The 21,065-nt window shown below is 35.7% G+C and overlaps 4 protein-coding genes across 5 annotated transcripts; 2 read left to right on the forward strand and 2 right to left on the reverse strand.

The window, feature by feature from the left end:
• The first annotated feature begins 463 nt into the window (after positions 1 to 463).
• On the forward strand, positions 464 to 4,166 carry LOC9312731 (probable polygalacturonase). Of its 2 annotated transcripts, none has more exons than XM_021026332.1 (7): positions 464 to 1,015; positions 1,145 to 1,509; positions 2,034 to 2,351; positions 2,436 to 2,556; positions 2,636 to 2,819; positions 2,902 to 2,972; positions 3,142 to 4,166. In XM_021026332.1, exons 2-7 carry the CDS (start codon positions 1,492 to 1,494, stop codon positions 3,852 to 3,854), a joined length of 1,425 nt encoding a protein of 474 aa, XP_020881991.1. In that variant the 5' UTR covers positions 464 to 1,015; positions 1,145 to 1,491; the 3' UTR covers positions 3,855 to 4,166. The 2 variants fall into 2 exon arrangements, with proteins under 2 accessions (XP_020881991.1, XP_020881992.1); XM_021026333.1 differs by having other exon boundaries at positions 465 to 1,015; positions 2,645 to 2,819.
• Positions 4,167 to 5,272: 1,106 nt separating this feature from the next.
• Positions 5,273 to 6,238, reverse strand: LOC9312732 (auxin-responsive protein IAA30). Its single transcript, XM_021025922.1, has 3 exons — positions 5,809 to 6,238; positions 5,575 to 5,671; positions 5,273 to 5,463 (listed from the first exon to the last, which is right to left on the reverse strand). The coding sequence occupies exons 1-3, from the start codon at positions 6,173 to 6,175 to the stop codon at positions 5,409 to 5,411; spliced, it is 519 nt and encodes a 172-aa protein (XP_020881581.1). The 5' UTR covers positions 6,176 to 6,238; the 3' UTR covers positions 5,273 to 5,408.
• Positions 6,239 to 11,855: 5,617 nt separating this feature from the next.
• LOC9314506 (transcription factor PIF6) lies at positions 11,856 to 13,906 on the forward strand. Its single transcript, XM_002876618.2, is given in 7 exon segments — positions 11,856 to 11,998; positions 12,093 to 12,561; positions 12,645 to 12,752; positions 12,836 to 12,901; positions 13,009 to 13,074; positions 13,172 to 13,501; positions 13,504 to 13,906. Coding segments are annotated over 7 exon segments (1,107 nt in total). The 5' UTR covers positions 11,856 to 11,966; the 3' UTR covers positions 13,540 to 13,906.
• On the reverse strand, positions 13,857 to 16,663 carry LOC9312733 (charged multivesicular body protein 7). Its single transcript, XM_002878392.2, has 8 exons — positions 16,132 to 16,663; positions 15,987 to 16,046; positions 15,746 to 15,913; positions 15,298 to 15,480; positions 14,958 to 15,088; positions 14,635 to 14,803; positions 14,403 to 14,532; positions 13,857 to 14,313 (listed from the first exon to the last, which is right to left on the reverse strand). Exons 1-8 carry the CDS (start codon positions 16,321 to 16,323, stop codon positions 14,090 to 14,092), a joined length of 1,257 nt encoding a protein of 418 aa, XP_002878438.1. The 5' UTR covers positions 16,324 to 16,663; the 3' UTR covers positions 13,857 to 14,089.
• Positions 16,664 to 21,065: the final 4,402 nt, after the last annotated feature.

The following is a 21,065-nucleotide window of genomic DNA, read 5'->3' on the forward strand; positions in this document are numbered from 1 at the left end:
GTTAAAGAAAGAATTACAGAGCTTTTCAAAACTCCCATTTTTTGCATCAATAGAATCAATCAATCTTCGATGTAAGAAGAATTTGAAGGTCAATTTTCTCTTTCTCCTTTAATTATAAAATTCTTTTAGTTCGGATCACATGAAATACGCTGATTCCTTCAAAAAAAAAAAAAAAAAAAAAAAACTGATTGATAAGTGTTGTTCATATAATACAGACCTAAGCTGCATGGAATCGGAAGCGGGTACGTGGAAGCGGAAGCGTTCGAAAACGCAGAAGCGAATTTTTTTAAAAATATAGGAAGCGGATACGGATTGGAAGCGTATATATATATATATATATATTTATATCTGTATTTGTAAACAACTATCCAAATACATAATATAAATATTGCAAAGATAAAAGTAACCCAATATTGCAAAGATACATAATTTTTTTTTGATACAATCTCTCTCTCTTTATTCAGGAAGTACCACACGTACTCAATAGTCAATAGCCTACTACACACTACAGCCACCCTAGGACACTCATTCACCTGCTTTGGAACTCTAAAAAAACATCGACAAAGTAGACAAAACACACTTACACATTGATGGGCCTTCTCACTACCACAGGCCCAAAAACAAAAACGTCCAGCCCATAGACTTCATCTTCTTCTTCTTCGATACACCACGAAGGGTTTGTAAACGCAGACCGCATCAATCAACACATATCCATATTCAAATTAATCATTCGACGCTTCCATTCTCTTTTTGTGCGGTTCCAAATCGGAATCATGCGTTTCCCGTGAGCTTCCAAATTCACCTTTTTGAGAATCGTGATTCCATAGCGCTTCCGAACGATTCCGAGCGCTCCCGCTCCCGCTTCCGCTTCCGAAGCGAGAATCGGAGCTTTCGTCACGCTTCCATGCTGCTTAGATACAGACTGGTTTCTCTCACTCTCTTTTTCTCCTTTTCTCTTTCTCTGGGTTTCTCTCAGTGACCATCTTTGTCTCTTTGTAACAGAACATCAAATAAGGTATCTCCAGACATCTTAGATATCATCGAATGTTCTTCTTCTTCTTAATCTTCTTTCTTTAATTATGCTTTAATAAAGTCTCTAAATTAGATTTCCTCTTTCTTGGTTTCGCCATTATCGTACGAGAAGGATATTAAAAATGGTAATGGCGAATTGGCGATGATGGGTACGGAGAAGGTAGAAGATGGACCTACTGGTTGAATTTTGGCGGGGGCAGAAACGGTCTCTTTCAATGATTTTTATGTCCATTGTGGGTTCCCCAGTTTCCTCTCACCACTGACCCATCTATCACTCTTTGCAACTTGCCACATCCATGAGAGAGAATTTTTCTGATTCAAAGTTTTGATTTTTACTGACTGTGAGAGAGAGAGAGAGAAGGACTCGAAGCAGCTAAAGATATCTCAGATTGTTGTTGTTGTTGTTGTCAAGATTTTTAATTTAGGTTTCCTGGAGGAGATCACAGATCTTCTTTTCATATGAAGAGATCTTTCCTTGTAAGTCTTTTACATTTTCCTCTTCTTTTTCTTTGGACATAACTTAGTCACTTCCAATGCTCTGTCTCTCAAATCTGGTCATCTATATCCTTGTCTTTAAGATCTGAAATCTGGTTTAAGGTTGACAATAATTTTCCTAGGATTCACTGTTCAAGATTTTATCTTTCTTCCTGATTTATGATGTTTGTTAGCTTTTTTTATGGTCATTTGTGATGTTTGTTAGCTTATAGAGGTGAAATGTGCCTCTCACCTAACTGTGCTTCTTCCAGTGAATTTAATGTGTGAGTTTCATAAAGCTTGAGACTTGAGAGAATATCATAGGATCACAATGTTCTACAATAGGTGGAGGATTTTTCTAAAAACAAATGTTCACACTGTTTAAGATTTCACTTTTCTTCTTTATTTTGCTCATTGCTAAGTTTTAGAGATGAAATGTGGCTCTCGTCTAACTGTGCTTCTTCCAGTGTTTATGTGTGTTGTTATCAGAGTTTCATAAAAGCTTTGGGAAATGTTGGTTTTTGCAGCTCTTGTATGTGCTCCTGGTACAGTCCTTCTATGGTGCTTGGTGTAGTGTAGGAGGAAGCCTGCATTGTGAATATTCCAGTTTAGCGAGTCTTCACCGGCCTCACAGTGTATCGATTACAGAGTTTGGAGCGGTTGGAGATGGTGTGACTCTAAATACTAAAGCCTTTCAGAATGCTTTGTTCTACCTCAATTCTTTCTCTGACAAAGGCGGTGCCAAGCTTTTTGTTCCTGCTGGTCAGTGGCTTACCGGGAGTTTCGACCTCATCAGTCACCTCACCTTATGGCTAGATAAAGGTGCAACGATTCTCGGGTCAACGGCAAGTTTCTGCCTTTTTGAATCTTTACAAGCATACACTTTGATATATGAACTGTGATCGCTTATACAACTTGTTAACACTCAGAGCTCAGAGAATTGGCCTGTGGTTGATCCATTACCATCATATGGACGAGGAAGAGAATTGCCCGGTAGAAGACACAGAAGTCTTATATATGGTCAAAATCTCACAGATGTAGTCATAACAGGTACTAGTATAGCATTTATATGAAATGGTTAGTTTTGAACCAATGATGCTAGTCTTAGATCTGCTGTCTGATGATACTTAAATTTTAGGCGAGAACGGGACAATTGATGGTCAAGGAAGTGTATGGTGGGATTGGTTTAGAAATGGAGAGCTAAACTATACAAGACCTCATCTTGTTGAGCTCATGAACTCTACTGGTCTGATCATCTCCAACCTCACATTCTTGAATTCACCGTTTTGGAACATTCATCCTGTTTATTGCAGGTCATCTAGCTTATCATGATTAGATTTTGATTTCGCCAAATTTTCTCTTCGATGTTCTGATATGGAGTTTTTGTCTGAACAGAGATGTTGTTGTGAAGAATCTCACAATTTTGGCTCCTCTTGAATCTCCAAATACAGATGGAGTTGATCCAGGTGAGTTTCATTGCAAAATTTACTCGTTGAGTCGAGATTTCTGGCTACTTCTTATCAAATCTAAGATCAAATTTCCCTAAGAGAATTGATGCAAATCAGTGTGTAAACAAGTGCTATAGAGGATTGTCATTTTCAGATATTTCCCTTATTAGAATTGTTCTATTTGCAGACTCATCAACTAATGTTTGCATAGAGGATTGTTACATAGTTACCGGAGATGATTTGGTATCGATAAAAAGCGGATGGGATGAGTACGGAATATCCTACGCAAGACCGAGCTCCAAGATCAAGATCAATCGGTTAACAGGTCAAACTACTTCAAGCTCAGGCATAGCAATCGGAAGTGAAATGTCAGGAGGTGTGTCCGAAATATATATTAAAGACTTACATTTATTCAATTCAAATACCGGAATCAGAATCAAGACTTCTCCGGGAAGAGGCGGGTATGTTAGAAACGTTCACATCTTGAACGTGAAGCTCGATAATGTAAAGAAAGCGATTAGATTCACGGGTAAGTACGGTGAACATCCTGATGAAAAATTTGATCCGAAAGCACTCCCAGCTATCGAGAAAATCACCTTTGAGAATGTAAATGGTGATGGAATCGGTGTTGCGGGTCTACTTGAAGGTATAGCAGGAGATGAGTTTAAGAATATATGTTTCCTTAATGTTACTCTTAGAGTGAAGAAGAATTCGAAGAAATCTCCATGGGAATGCTCAAATGTTAGAGGTTATTCACAGTGGGTTTCGCCGGAAATTACTTGTGATTCTTTGAAAGAGAGTATATTCCCGGAACATCAATCTGATTGTTTTGGGTTATCGGAAAATAATCTGGATATATCAAGTGGTTTAAGTAGATCACCATGGTTACTTTCTTGGTAAGTTACTGTGAAGTTTTGAACATGGAAGGGGAAACAACAGTTTGCTTGATTGCGAAGAAACCTCTTCGATTTCTCCTTACAAATTTTCTCTTAGAGGTTTCGTTTTTCAAAAGTGATGCTTTCTTTCATTTTTTGTTGTTTTCTTGTAAATTTGTGTGCAGTGAGGACAATAATCAGAGTGGCTTAAGAGTTTTTTTTTCCTTCGTTTTGTTTTTCCATTTTCTTGTATGGGCTTTTTAATGCTTTGGTGAGCGGAACAAGTGTAATATCTCCGACGACAGTCTTTTGAAATTTTTTGACAATTATTTTTCAATCTCAAAGTCCATAACTAGACCAAAACTCTTAAGTGTATATCTTGATTTGGTTAAACTAGTTTTGTTTAGTTGATACTCAAACGAAAGAAAATAGAAAACTCAATTGAAACTTAAAATTTGAGTAAATTAAAGTTATGTGTAATTAAAATACAAATATAAACCTATTTCAGTATTGTACCAAAACAATTCATATTAGAATATAAACTATATTAATAACTAATTAACCAAAAATTGAACGTAAAAGGACCTGCATTAGCTAAAACTTTTTTTTGGAAAAAAAATTGCCTCATTACAAGTTACAACCGATTTTCTCATAATATCTATATATACATTTTTGGATCACAATTAGCAAATAAATCCTGAAGTTGATAAGTATTTACAATGGCATGCCATTAGCATTAATTATTTAGATTTGTTTTATTTAAGTAAAGATTTTTAAATGAAATTCATTTCTCATATATTTAGCAAAAGTCTCTACAAAATCTTTCTTTATCTATTTAAGTAAAGATTTTGAAATCAAATATGTTCTCAACAATTTACCAAAAATCTCTACACAATCTTTTTAAAAATCTCGACTTAGTTAACTTCTGATTTTTATCTGTAAAAAAAAAAAATTAATAGTAACAAGTGATGTAAAAATCGGGAATGTTGATATTACAATTTCTTCTACTTCTTTTTTTTTTTCATATAATGAAAATTATATTTTAGGGATACTTTCTCAAAACCTCTAAATAAAACAAAAGGTTTCAAAAGATAGCTTTTCTTTTGGCGGGTCGATACGCAAACCCACAACTCTCTACGGGCTTATCCGCATGAACCTGCGACCCGTAGTGGATAAAAATATTATTCCAAAAAAATAACAAATGATGTTTAATTTTACGGAACGGGGTTATATGGTGCAACGGGTTTAGATCGATATTAATATTAAACAATATACTATGGATGAAATCTTAGAATTAAAAATCAAAATTTAATTATAAAATCAGAAACACTAAACAAAATAAACAATATTAACAAAACAAATACAACTTAAAATTTTGCTAAATAATATTTTAGTTATAAAAAAATCGACCCGCGGTGTACCGCGGGGTAAAATCTAGTAATAAATTAAACTAGAAACAAAATTTGAATAAAAATCTCGAACAAGTGATTTACATTCAGACAAAACCAACTTTTTTTTTCCACCACTGACTGTATTGGTCAATCCTAGAGTCTTCCACCTTTGCTTTTTAAAAAAACATTCAGTAGTGATAAGCTCTTGAGATCTTTAGTCTTCTCACGCTAGACAAGAACATCCTACATAATCAATTAAGTCTCCGTAATTAGATTTCCACATAATTATGTCATTTATCAATATAATTAATTAGAGTTTTTTAATAAACTAAAATAAAATAAAAAAGTACTTACTCCCAAGGAACATCTCCAACCATCATCCAGTCACCTTCTTTGTCTGCGTACGTTAGCACGTGACTCTTCTCACTACACATCTCTTCTTCTTCAGCCCCTATTTTCACAAATTTTTCATTGCCATTAGTTTTGGTCTTAACGATACATAATATAATAGGTTTTGGTCTATATACATGCAAAGAGATGTATTAAGTCTACATGCAATGATGTAATTAAGTGTGTGTAGATACTTACAAAGGATTGAGGCATTGAACATGTAGTCAAGAGTTGTGATCAAATCATGATATCCATTAAGAGATAAAAGATCGATCTTTCTTCCAATAGGAACTCCTTCCATGTTCACTTTCACGTAGAAGCTTCCGACACTATTACACTCGTTTTGATCTTCTTCTTCCATGATCATCATTTCCTCTGCCGCACCCACTCCATCATATTCATGGTTTTCTCCACCGTTGTAGTATTGTCCGGAAGATGATCCGAAGCTGAGCCCGAGCCTTAGGTCCGTGCTTAGGTTCCGAGTATTACTCGAAGACACACCAAATGGGTTGCTTTTGCAGCTGCTCTCTATCGATGAAGACGATGAGCTTCTCCCTCTTCCCATTTTTTTATTTTACTATTCTCTCTCTCTCTATGATTTTATCTAAAACAGGTGATTAATGATTTGAACGTGTGTGTATATATATAGAGGAAGAATTTTTTTTTTTTTTTAATATGTATAATATGTTGTTAGAACTTAAAAGGAAGAAGTAATATTGAAATGGTCTTTCTGATATTTAAATTAAATAAAATGCAGATGGTGGAATGATGAGACAGTGTTGTTAAAGATGTTGTCCATGTAGCAGACAAATACACGTGTCACGCAGACAAATACACGTGTCACGCAGACACTTGGTCAAAGTGTTGGTTTTGACTTTGTGCTCGGATTTTTTTGCTGGGTGTGTTCTAATTTAATTTTGTTTGTTTCAATGTAAATACTCGACTCCTAGTACTCACTCTTCGTTTAACAAAAACAAAAAGATTGTTTGATTTCTTATAAAACTATTAGGGTTGGATTTTAATTAGTACTAATTTGGTTATCTAATTAAATGAATTATTTGCTAAAGAGATTATAAATGATTAGGAAAGTGTGACTAATTTATTTATTTTTGTTAAAGAAAAGTTTGACTAATCTAGCTTCGTATATATAGCATATCGAATTAAGAAAATCAAATGTTAGGCTTAGATTTAAGGAATTATATGAACGTAGACAAGATAGTTCTAAACCGGATAAGAACATATTTTCTTAAGGAATTATATGAACGTAGACAAAAGTACAATTAGAAATTTTAAAACCATAGTTTACTTCATTATCAGTCCTAATAAATTCAAGTTCAATGCATGAGATTATCGTGACGCGCATTGATGCATTCGTGGGTTCGACAAACAACACTTCCATAATTAAGGGTTTTTTATAACCGCGAGACACTTTAAGAAAATGTTTTGTTTTTTGTTTAGCATTAAAATATGTCTAGATGTCTGTTAAATTAAATTAATTATCAACTGCTAAACACGTCTCATGTACGTCATTAACTCTCTAATAATGTTCTTTAATTATGACAGAAAACAAAAAATAGTCTACGTGGACTCCATCGTATCCAAGCATGACAAGAGTTTGAGCTTCCCATGATTCTAATCCACGTCGCTATTAGTTACACTCCTCTATTTATTTGATTGTTACTCTATCTTATCATAATTAAGCATCTATATAGTCAAGTCCAACCACTACAATATTTTTCCAATATTAAACCAACTTACCAACCTTTTATGTGTAACAATCAAAGTGAATCAAGTGATGCTAATCTCCCACAAATCGTGATCAGAAATTGTTTATCTTTCATGCCAGATACCAAAACACACCATATCGATCGGTGTCTTATCCGTCGCTAGTATTCAAAATAGTGACTTTAATAAATGCTTCGATGCACCAAGATACTATTTGTGTATATTCATTGGATCTAGATATAAACATGTATATGGTATAGTCAATTCGGTTGATATATTAAACTTCGGTCTTCGGTCACCAGAAAAAGTGCATGTTTCTTGGTTTTGTACGTTACATGTAATAAATTAGAAGCAAAGAAACAAATAGAGGGGAATATATATAGAAAAAGAAAGAAAATGAGAGAAGGGAAGCATGAGTAATGAATGCGTAACCTTAAAGAGAGGAGCTAATGAGAGATGATGCTTCGCCTATGGACTAAGGACTGAGGATACGTCACAATTCTCACACTCCAAAACATACATTAGTTTTGCAAGCACGAGACAGTAAACACTATCGACAACATTTCACATTCCCCACGTCACGTGCCTTTTTCCACGTGTCTCTCCTCACTTTGTCGCCTCCACTTCTACACTTCTACAATCACTCCTTAACCTTCTTCATGACCTACCAATCAATATGATTAGAACTCTTTGTTCAATTGTTCTCTCTTTTATAATAGGAAGATTTTGTCCAAAGTTATTTTTACAATCAAACAATATCTCCATATTCAGATCCATCTTTTAGTTTATATGTACTGTTTCTTATTTTAAAATAGGGATTTTTAGAATCAAAATCTAACGGATTACAAACAGTACTATGACTCTAATTTTAGTTGTAGTGTTTTTCATATCATATACTCCATGTGTTTCATAAAGAGTGTTATTTCTTGTTTTTAATTAAGTGTTTAGAACTTAAATTTAACGGATTACAAATACTCTTAAGTCTGAAAGTGTTTTTCATATTATATATATACATAATTTGACATGATCCTGACTCTTTTATCAAGTGTCCTTATCAATAAGCCAAAATTAAACAAATACACATCTAGTTAATACAAATCTTTTGAACCCGAAACATTCAAACATTATCGTTATCAGAATCACCGACATTTATTGCGTAGATACCGTTTGGTTTGAAGAAGCAAACAGATTTTAAATTTTAGAAAGAAGGAAAAAAAAAAAAAGATTTAGCTTGAACCAAAAGAAACTCTAAACATGATTTTTGAGAGAGAGAGTAAAAAAGGGAAACTGATAAAGAAGAGATATGTTCCCCACCACCCCTACCATTATCATCACAATTTCCTCACTTTTTTTTCTTTCTTCTTCAAACTTTTTTCTCCACACCATTCTTTGTCCCCTTTGTTTTTTTATATCTCCTACTCTTCTTTTGTTTCTAGATAACCAATATGTTGCATGTATTTGGTCAAATATCTTCTTTGAATGCGATACAACGTATACATGTTTTGAAAGCGGAAAAAAACAACAAGATGGATTGCCGTGAAAAAAAGAGTCAATCCTAAACAAATTAAACTAGAAAGTATGAAAATAATATAAGAAAATGGAGAATTAAGATTTCAGAGAAATAAACAAATGTACATATATAGAAATAATTTCAAAAGAAAACAGTGACTCTCAGAATTTCAAGGCACTCATAGTTTTTTGGTTTCAAGATTTAATGATAATGTCTCGTCCTTTTACAAATCATTAAGTTGTAAGAGAGTTTTGCCTCTTTTTGAAAAAATACACTCATAATTTACTTTATGTTTATCATAAATTATGATAACTCGACTTTACTGCAATGTGTTTGCTTGTCAGTAAAAACATGGGCTGGCTTCAAATCAGGATGATTGCATGTCTCTTGACTCTTTTGTAGCCTCTCTTGTTGGCCAACTCATTCCATTTTCTCGTTTTAGGCTTTTTTTTTTTCGAGTCACAAAGTTGACCATACCAACATGCAAGACCAATTATTATATCTCAATAAATAAATATACTATTAGATTGAGGTTTCTGACCACCACTATATATATTTTTGGGTTCGAAACCATTTACCAAACAAAATATAGCGATTTAACGATAAGATAACCGTCTTTATCATAAACTCGTATATACAAACCATAAATCAAAAATGCAGTGATCCACCTTCTAATCTTCCGTTTGACGAGTGATGAATGACTTCAAAGCTACTCCCGTTTTTTTATCCTAGTGATTTCATTTTATCATAAAGAAATATGTTTGCTCTTGTTCTTAAAAAATTCTTTCTCCCATTTTTACTTTACAATAAAGGAGATTTCTGCTGTTATTATAATGAATAAATGATTGAATATATATCACATGTTTTACGATAATGTGTAAATATCATGGGGAAATTAAAGTATCACTAATTTCGATATATAGTTGGTATTTGTTAGTTTTATGTACTTTGATTTAAGTCAATTATGCAAAAAATTATAATGCTGAGGTCGTCCATAAACTTTGAAGGTCCAGAATAATGTGTAATTAAAATTTAGAAACAATACTCTTATTGGATTAAATTTCGATGAAAAGTGTTTACAATGACTCGCTGCAAATTAAAAGAAAGGGTTTAGTATTGATATCCACTTAAAACGGTGTGAAAACATGTTTTCTTGAATCAAATCCAAAGTTTACAAAATAGAGGAAGATTTAGATATGGTCTCTAAAGTCTAAAGTAGTCTAGGAGGACAATCTAGTGTGGAGGTATTAGTGATGTTCTTTTCATGTATTTAATACTATAAGTAAGTTTGTTGAAGCTTAATACATTAATGAATATGAATGCATGAAACTCGATACGATAAAGCAAGATACGTGCGTGTTACTATTGAGGCTTTACGTTCGTGCCTTTTAATAGAACTATTGATACTATATTTTATTTAAATTGTTATTTGGGTTTAAGATTACGCGCTAACCCGTGGTTGATTTGGTTTTAATTTCTCTTTAATAATAATGATTACCGAATCTTAAAACATGATAATGATACGTGTGGGTGAGTGACAATTATGTTTCCCTTTAATTAAGATTCTACATGACGTCATTTCCCTTCCAAATGACATACTTGATTTGCCCTTGTATCGATGCATATTACATAGTTTTAGGCTCTCTCTTCTTTTTATTCTTTTCTTTTTTCATATTGACAAGGTTAAAGCCTTATAACATCTAGGTCCAAACAGTTTGTATGTGTATATGTTAGATCAAAATGTTTTACAATGTTATTTTACTTGGTTTAATATATCAAACGACTATGTTACAGTCTTAGTATTGAAACATTTAAATAGTATTATAGTGATATATCCCTGCATGCTGGCAATATCAAAACACCGAAAACTTTTTCTTTGAATTTGACCCTCCAACTTTTACCTCGAGGCTGATATTCACGGTCGAACTAGTTTATCTCTGTAATTAGTCAGAATCATTTTGTGTTACCGGCTAAGTTATATTGGTCGGAATCTGGGATCACCAAAGATCATAGTATAAAAAAAAAAAAAAGGATGCATGAGGCATGAGCTAGCGAGTCATTTTGTCATGGAAGAGAAGTGAGGACAAGTGTAAAAATACAATGCAAAAGGGGACAATAAAAAAGAACTACAAAGAATCACGTGGCTTTCACGTGAACTTCACGCTCTCTTTTATCTACCTCTTTTATTACTTGTTCTACTTTTTCCTTTGAAGAGAATGCTGCCAAAACACCTTGTGGGTCCTATCAATATTTTTTGGTGGACCCGGCCCATTTCTCATTGTCCTTGTACTGTGAATTTTCTTCCCACAACCACGTGGGCTTTTTGGCCCGTTCTCTCTCTCTGTCTCCTCCTCAACACTTTTTTTTGTCGTTCTATATTATTTGTGTTGAAATTATTTATGTTTTATCGGTTTGTGATGTTTACAAGAGATATTTGCCTATGTTGTGGCAATCTGATATTCTGACTGATGTCTGTATAATTTTATTTTTTGTAACTCCTTTCTATTTGTATTTTATTATGTGATTTCGTTTTTGGAACCGACATCCATTGCATTGAAATAAATCTTTTATAATTTATAAATAAAAAGTAGTATCAAAGAAAAAAAACCGATACAGTCGTATGTTGCAGTTAGTCATCCGATTTGGTTATCTTCTGTGTTTTTTGATGAGAGAGTCTAGTCCTCTGTTTTGGGCTTTTTGTGCAGCAGTCGGGTTCCTAGTATTGGAAGGTTTTTTGTAAAGGCCTGTTTCTATAAAGGCCTGCTTAGTATTTTTTTGGTTCGTTGGTTTGTCTCAAGTTGCAGCTTTTGAGTTTGTAATTCTTTGGTTACATCTTCAATATAAATATACTAACAGATGACAAAAAAAAAAAAGAAAAAAAAAACCAAAGATGCTAAGATTCGACTTAGTTCGAAACAGAAGTATGAATAGTGGTACTGTACTCAGAAATTCATTGCACCTGAGAAAGAGTTGAAAAAGTGATAATACTAAAAAAAAAAAAAAGGAAAAATAAACAAAAGCGAAATATAAGAGTCTGAAGTTGATCAACAAAAGAAAGATTAGCTTTCACTTACATTCATTAAAGAAAAACCTTTTCGATCATTCAACAAGACTACAAAATATGACTTCCCCATCATCCACCTTCAGACCGAATTAAGTTTTTGATTCTTGATTCACACACACACGTATATATGTATCTATAGAGATGATGATGTTCTTCCTTCTTACCAACCGATTATTGTTGCAGGTTAAACGATCAAGAGTATATGGAGCTTGTGTTTGAGAATGGCCAGATTCTTGCAAAGGGCCAAAGATCCAACGTTCCTCTGCAGAATCAACGTACCAAATCGATCATGGATTTGTATGAGGCCGAGTATAACGAGGACTTCATGAAGAGTATCATCCATGGTGGTGGTGGTGGTGGTGCCAACAAGAATCTCGGAGACACACAGGTTGTTCCACAAAGTCATGTTGTTCCTGCTCATGAAACAAACATGTTGGAAAGCAATAAACATGTTGACGATTCCACTTTGATTGAGACTTTGAAAGCTTCTTCATCAAAGAGGATGATGGTTGATTATGATAACCGAAAGAAGATCAAGTTTATACCTCCTGATGAGCAATCTGTGGTTGCTAAAAGGATGGTTGAATCGGGATTTAACACTTCCTCCGCAGGTTTCACTGAAGACAGTGAAGGATCGATGTATCTAAGCAGCGTAAGAGAATTGATTCACGGATTTTATTGGTTTGGTTTACTGCGAGGTTCTTTGGTCTGAAGACAGTTTTTGTCTCAACGCAGAGTCTAGATGACGAGTCAGATGATGCGAGGCCACAAGTTCCTGCAAGAACAAGAAAAGCTTTGGTCAAAAGAAAACGAAATGCAGAAGCTTATAATTCACCTGAAAGAGTAAGTAATCTCATTAAGCTACAAAGTAAAGGAGTAGAAACTGAATCTAATACATCGGTATATGGTAATATATTGCAAAACAGAAGCAAAGAAGAGACGTCAACAAGAAAATGCGTACTTTGCAGGATCTACTACCTAATTCTCACGAGGTTTGCTAAAAGAACCAACTTTTTAGTTTATTTCAAATGAGATCAAAAGCTTCCTGCTGGAGATACTACCATTACTTACATTACCTTTACTACTCTATTGTTCATAGGATGACAACGAATCAATGTTGGATGAAGCAATCAATTATATGAAAAACCTTCAACTTCAAGTTCAGGTATAATAAACAAATTCTTCCAACACTTCTTCGTATCAAAAACAGATTCAATCTAAAGTTCCTTTGTTCTAACCTGGTACAAAATTTTGGATGGTAGATGATGACGATGGGTAACAGATTTGTTACACCATCAATGATGTTACCTTTGGGGCTGCATTACTCTCAGATGGATCTAGCAATGGGTATGGGAATGCAAATGGGCGCACAACAGTTTCTGCCTGCACATGTCCTAGGAGCTGGCTTGCCTGGGATTAATGATTCAGCAGATATGCTAAGGTTTCTTAACCATCCTGGACTAATGCAAATGCAAAACTCTGCACCTTTCACTCCAACGGAAGATTGTTCCCCACAATCTGTCCCTCCATCGTGCGCGGCTTTCCCTAACCAAATACCAAACCCCACCTCTTTGTCAAATTTAGATGGTGCATCTCCTTACACAAGAAATCAAGGAACATTAACAGATGAAGGAATTCTCCCTGGTAAAAATCTGGAAACCCGTGAGCAGATGAAATAAACAGTGATGATTGTTACCTGCTGATTCACGGTCTTTTTCTTCTCAAGTAAGTAGAGAACACTAGAGGCTAGAGCCATCGCAAGGTGGACCATACAAATCCACAAAAGCACTACAACAACAGAACAACTACGATGGAAGTATCTCCTCAAGGTTCTCTTTATTAGTACCGGCTTTTCTAGTTCATGTAACATATAGATATAGGAAAGGAGCTATAATAATAACAATAATAATCACGAGTACTAGTTTCCTTCGGTTGACAAAGACTTCATGTTAGAAACATTAATAAATTATCGACCACTATCGGAGTGATCAAAATCATCATTCGACTTTATACAATGGATTGAAGCTATTGTTTCTAGAATCCGAACAAGAGGCATAGCATACAAATACTCAACTCACTTTACCCGGTTCTATTCTATTTATATGATACTGAGTGTATTTCTTCTCTTAAGTACAACAGGAAGAGAAGAGATCGCACCACAATGAAGAAGCATTGTTCAGCTATGCTGCTTCAAGAATCTTTTTTCCGCTATCTTTCATCCGAGCTGGCTCCAATGTTTGTTTCGTCTTGCCAAGTTTAAGCTCTGAGAACATCTCAGTCAGTGAATCTGCAGTATCTAAATTCGCTGGTAGGACCTGAGAACTTTCACTTTCAAGGTCCATCTCTAATTCCAGTAATTCGTCTTCGATATTTTCATCATCAGTATCTGGATATGGAGCTGATTCTGCCGCATTAACAGAAAAAATTCAAGGTAAACATAAAAGTTGATGAAGTAATCGTGTCTGTATGTTTAAACGACAAAACACCACTCACCGAGAGCTTTTTCGACTTGCTTCTGTGATTCAATAGTTTCCTCAAGTTCTTCTAAATAGTCATGAACATCATCTGCACTGATCTTGATGTCCTTCATAACCCTAGCTCCAGTTTTGATTGCTTCTGAGACCTGCCAAACACACAGAGATATTTCTAAAATCCATAATTGATACTATTACATAAACCAAACATGATAGGTTCGACCTATGGGGTTTCTCAGTGTTTGCAGTACCATTTTCGTAGATTCAGAATCCGCTATAGTGTTCAACACTTCTTCTACTCTGTTCAGAAGTGACGTGCATTTTTCTCTGCTCTCAGTCGCCAACTTCAATTCCCTTGCATGCCGTAGAGCAACTTTCCTGTGTCCAGACTTTAGAGATGCCAGCGCTGATTTCTTTGACCTGCAAAAGGGAAAAGAAAAGTTAAAAACACTTGAAGTCCATCTATTTAACCATTTACGAAAAAGTGAAGCCAAATTATGTATTCCAAGGCTATGATCAATGTACGAGAAAATTAAATCATTTCGATACATTTCAAGAAATCAGAAGGTGTTACTTTTCACAACGTTGGTCCATCACTTCAAGTTGATCTTGGAGCTTTTCTGTAGTCCTTAGCAAGTGCAGAATATCACAGTCTAAAGTTGAGATACTGGGAAGTGCTGCTTGTGAAAAGGACACTTTAATGCCCTGAAAAGCACAAGTATGTTGAATTTGGACACTAAGCATAAGTCTTAGCCTGAACTGAGTCTAACTTTCTAAATTTGTCAAATTGGCCTCTTTCGTTTATTTTCACTGGAATTTTGAGTGCGTTTTTACATGCCTTGCTGACCAGATATACTAACATATTCTCCATCAGACAGCTGTATAAGACCAAAAAATATGAATAAATAACCGACCTCGATCAGTTCTCCCCGATTGATAGAGATTTTATGCGCTTTTCCACACCCTGACAAGTGACTCAAAACAGCAGATGCCTCATTCGAGCCGTTGCACAAATTCCGAAACTTCTTGAGCGTGACAACACAAGTAGAAGTCCAGTGTCCCTCAGATAATATATTAACCACGTCAGCAGCCTTCTCCTAGAAATAACATAGACTTATTTCTATCAGCCACATACTTATACAATAAACTGAGAATTCTTCACCTATTAGCAAAAGAGCTATACAAAGCAAGACTAATGTAGTTAGCTCAAGGTACCCAGTTTTTTCAAAATTACAAGACACATTCACACATTATAATCCATGTAATCTAATCAAAACTCTAGACACTTACCAAACCTACATATCGTTATTCCAGACCGAACTTTTAAATAGACGGTTAAAAGTGAGAACAAACAAGAAGCACCTTCAAGAGTGGGACAATAACAAGTTTATTTTCCAGAATCTCTTCCGGCTTCACTGACTGTTGAACCATCAAGTTCCTCACTGTCCTCAATAAACGAGAAATACGACCACTACCCGGATCATCAATATCGCTAATCCGCACAACATCACCTTCACTATGCATCAATAACTGACAACAAAAGGTAGAAAACAATATTAAGAAGACAAATCCTCTTTGGCCACTAAATGCAGAAGAAACTCACCAGAACATGATCAATGCATAAAGGCGTTATTCCTCCTCGATTAAACCACGCCTTCTTCACCTTTAGAAACACGAAGACCAACACAACAATACATAATCAGTTCTTTGTACTAATTTCATCTAGAATCAAAAGCAATTGATCAGACCTGAACAGGATCAATGATGAACAACCCAAACTGACGCAAAACCTTGAGGATCAAATCACGCCAAAACTGAAATTTAAGTTCCCAATTGGATCTCTGCCCACTAAACGCCTTGAATCTAGCCGTCGCCACCACCTCATCGTCCCAATCTGAAACTTCCCTTCGTATAAACTCCTTCACAGCTTCCGAATCCATTTCCGGGTAAAATCAACAGCGATGAGGAAGAAGAAACTTGTAGACTCGCAACTATGCAAGAATTTCGACAGAATCCTGCGAATTTGAAAGTCAATTTCCCGCCGCACTAAGTTTTATACGGAGATCGTCGGAGAGAAAGCCAAGTCCCAAAGATGTTCTCCAATCGACATGCTGTGCCGTTTTAATTATGCGCTTTAGCACTGTGTGACGTTTTTTACACAGTGTAATATTAACTCGACAAATACGCTTTAAGATTTAGGCCCGGCCCATAAGTGAGAGACTAAGCTTTGACTTTCAGGACGAGACTGGTCAAAATATCCAACGGCCAGCATCGCTCCGGCTGTTTTAACAACAAATCCACCATCAAATAATTAAGTATCTAAACTTCTTCTTAAATCAGTATTATGATCTTATAAAAAAAAAAAAAAAGATCTTATAAAAAAATTAGAAAGCGACCAAATTTATAAAAATATATTAAAAAACAATAGTACTTAAGGATAAACAAAAGTCTTATGGGCCGGCCACAAGATGACCCAATATAAATTACACACTTGACACACAATGATATCTTTTCATGATTTTTTAAAAAACAATTGAAAATGGGAAAGTCAAGTAGTAAAATATTAGTTGATTATGAAAAAGCTAATAACAATTTAAAAAAGTGAGAACGGATCCACACAAGAAGTGAGAAACTAAAAAAGAAAAGTGTAAAAGACACAAACGGGACAAGAAGGACGGTCCATGCCTAATTGCCTATAGGCTATAGTAAATGTGTAATATTAATTACGATAATGATATGTTGTTTTATCTATGCACACCACACAATACACCTGAGGCAATCCAATTCCATACACATGACATATACATGTTTATCTACACAATATATAGAGAGAGAGACGTTACGTTGTTAACTTGTTATGGCTTAAAGCCTTAACTGATCCTGGTCTGGGACAGTTATAGCATGTCACGTGATTTTGCATGTTACCTATTGATTTTGATGTTGATATCCATATCCGTTTTCAGTCCAGCTTTATGGTCTATATAGGTTAACGTATGCTTTTTAGCCGCTAGATAAATTAGTAACAACCCTTGATTTCATGGATTCGATTTAATTGCGATGAACATGGTTTTGTATATCCTGAGTCAATGCTAAACTTTAAATTATTTAGCAAATCAGCTCCAATTTGGCTTGTTAAAGCGAAATTATAGGTGTCACTATTTAGTGGGCTAATAATTTTGAAGTTGCTAAACTACGCTCCTGTGTGCGAGGCCAGTGTGGCCTTTTAGAAGGGTAATTTCGTGATTTTTTTTTAATCTTCAGCCGATCCCGCGTTAACGGATAAAAATATGGTTGATTAGTGATGTAATTAACGGTCATACATATGTTTCTCAAGAATCAACACTGTGGAAGGATGAAGCAATGAGCTATATGAAAGACATGATTATTACCTGCCAAGAGTCATATGCTGTGTTGAGAAGAAACATTGGGGTTTTGATGTCTGAAACCAAGTTCTTCTAGAATTGAATAATATGAATAAGAAGTTAAGAACACGCTTAAGAAAACACCTTCTTTATTAACTTTAGAACTAACTCAAACTAAAGTTTTTCTTAATCTCTCTCAATTCTCTTAAGCTATATCACAACCCGATATATGCTTATATAGTAAACCTCAAAACCCTAATCATAACTCGACTAGGATTACATTAAATCTTATAGATAACTCCTAAAAGATCTAGCCTTATCACTTCATTAAACCGTTGCCTTGCGGTTCAAGTAATTGTCGGTTTACTTCTCAAGCTTAAACCAACAATCTCCCCCTTAAGCTTGAGCTCAAGCTTCTTCACGTCTTGAACACCAATGAGATCTCTCATCTCTTTAAACTTGTTTCTTCCCAAAGCCTTTGTCAATATGTCCGCCTTCTGTTTTTCACCTGGCACGTGCTCAACTTCAATTTGCTCATTTTCAACACATTCTCGTATAAAATGGTACTTCCGGTGAATGTGTTTGCTTCTTCCGTGAAACACCGGATTCTTGGTCAATGCAATCGCTGACTTGTTGTCTACTCGTATGGTTACCTTTTCACACATTGTACCAATGATCTCGGCTAGCAATTCTTGAAGCCAAATCGCTTGCTTAGCTGCCTCCGTTGCCGCCATGAACTCAGCTTCACAAGAAGATAGTGCCACAACTTGTTGTTTTTGAGAGCACCACGTGATCGGACATTCATTAAGGTAAAACACATGTCCTGCGGTACTTTTCCCATCGTCGACGTCAACACTATGACTATTGTCGCTGTAACCAACTAGTCCCAACTCTGTTCCTTGTTTAAAACAGAGACCATGTTCAAGAGTGCCTCGGATATACCTCAGAATTTGTCTCAACGCAGTCCCGTGTGACTCTCTTGGCTCTTGTAAGTATCTGCTTAATATTCCAACACTAAAAGAGAGATCAGGTCGTGTATGTAGTAGGTACCTAAGGCACCCAATATTTCTTCTGTAATCTAGTTCATTGACCTGTTTTTCTTCTTGTGCCTTAGAAAGTTCTAAACCCGCTGTCATTGGTGTTTGAATCGCATTACATTCACTCATTCCAGCCTCTTCCAAAATCTTCCTTTCATATCTTTCTTGTTTCAACACTATTCCACCTTCTCCTTGAAAGACTTCAATACCAAGATAGTAGGTAAGCTTACCCAAGTCACTCATTTCAAATTTTCCCGACATCTCTTTCTTGAAAGCATTTATCAAATCTAAGCTGGAGCCGGTGACTAATAGGTCATCAACATATACCGCTACAATGAGGAGAGTATCCTTCTCTTGTTTTCTGTAAAGGGAGGGTTCTTTAGAACATTTTTCAAAGTTCAAATCTCTCAAGATCTTGTTGAGTTTGGTGTTCCATGCCCTTGGTGCTTGTCTCAAGCCATAAAGAGCCTTGTGTAGTTTATAGACCTCTTCCTCTCTTCCTTTGGTTACAAAACCCTCTGGTTGAGTAACATAAACATCTTCTTTCAGTTCTCCGTGAAGGAAGGCGGTTTTCACGTCTAAGTGGTGTATTTCCCACCCGTTCGAGGCTGCTAAGGCAATGATAAGACGGATTGATTCAATTCGAGCTACAGAGGCGAAGACTTCATCGAAATCAACTCCATGTTTTTGCACGTATCCTTTTGCTACTAATCTTGCCTTGTGTTTGTTTATGCTCCCATATGAGTTACGTTTTAGTTTAAAAACCCACTTAAGACCAATGGGTTTACTTCCAACAGGGAGATCAACAAGACTCCAAGTTTTGTTCTTTGTTATAGACATGATCTCCTCTTCACACGTATTTCTCCACTCTTGCGATTTGTTTGCTTCTCTGAAATCACATGGTTCTTCATTCAACATAAGTAGAAGCTGTTCTCCTTCTATTTCTGCGAGTAATACATAGTCACTTAGATAGGTTGGCCTTGTAACTTGTCTCCCAGACCTTCTTAGCAACGGTGGAGGTTGTGGCTGCTCAGTTTCAGCATTGTCAGTCTCGGATTCGTCAGCTCCTTCTGCTTCCTCTCTGTCGGATCCGTTCTCAACATCTCTGTTTTCCTCTGTTTCTTGATTAGCTCCATTATCATCAATTCCATGATTACCAAACTCTCCAAAACTGAATATAAAAGTTCCTGTTTCTTGACTAGTTTTCTCGGAGTCTTTCCACTTCCAACTTTTGCTTTCATCGAAGATGACGTCTCTGCTTACTGTGATTTTCCGAGTGGTTGGATCAAGTAGTCTGTATGCCTTTGAGCCAGGTTCTGTCCCGAGATGTACGAGAACTCTCGATCTATCATCAAGTTTTCGTAAATGTGGTCCATCAACTTTGGCATAGCTAACACATCCGAATACTCTCACATGCTCTAAGTTTGGCTTCTTGTTCTTGAATGCTTCATATGGAGTTTGGTAAACTAAGGCTCTAGTTCCTACTCGGTTTATTAGATATGTTGAGTGCCTGACAGCTTCTCCCCATAAATAATTAGGCAAACTCATATGTTTCAGAATGCTTCTAGTCATCTCTAGCAAAGTCTTATTTCTTCTTTCAACCACTCCATTTTGTTGAGGGCTATATGGTGCGGTTAAATGCCTGTTGATTCTTTCTTTTTCACAAAAATCTTGAAATTCATGAGATAAAAATTCACCTCCTCTGTCTGTTCTCAATGTTTTGATTTTTTCACCACTCTCTTGCTCAACTCTTTTCTTGAAATTCTTAAACTTCTCAAATGCTTCTCCTTTCTCTTGTAACAAAATTGACCGCATGTAGCGAGAATGATCATCTATCAACACGAATACGTACCTCTTTCTAGCAGCCGTAGAGGGTGATATAGGACCGCAGAGATCACCATGCACCAACTCAAGAATGTGTGATGCCCGATACACAGTTGCTTTTGGAAACGTCCTCCTTGTTTGTTTTCCAAGTAAGCAAGATGGGCATGTTTCTTTTTCTTTTGGAGCAGTTGGTATTCCTTTAACCATCTCTTTTGCAACCATTGTTTTAAGTGTCTCAAGATTGATGTGTCCAAGACGAGCATGCCATATAGTTGAGTCGCTTGATGTTACAAGCTGTAAGCAGTTAGTTTCTTCAACTTCTAAAATTACCTTGTACAATCGATTTCTTGATCTTGTTGCTCTTACTAGCAAATTTCCATCTCGGTCATGTAGGGTTAGATACTCTTCTTTCATCCGAATGTCACACCCTGACTCAGTGGCTTGTCCTAGGCTTATGAT

The sequence above is a fragment of the Arabidopsis lyrata genome (genome assembly GCF_000004255.2).
Source record: "Arabidopsis lyrata subsp. lyrata unplaced genomic scaffold ARALYscaffold_5, whole genome shotgun sequence".
Classification (NCBI taxonomy): Eukaryota; Viridiplantae; Streptophyta; class Magnoliopsida; order Brassicales; family Brassicaceae; genus Arabidopsis; species Arabidopsis lyrata.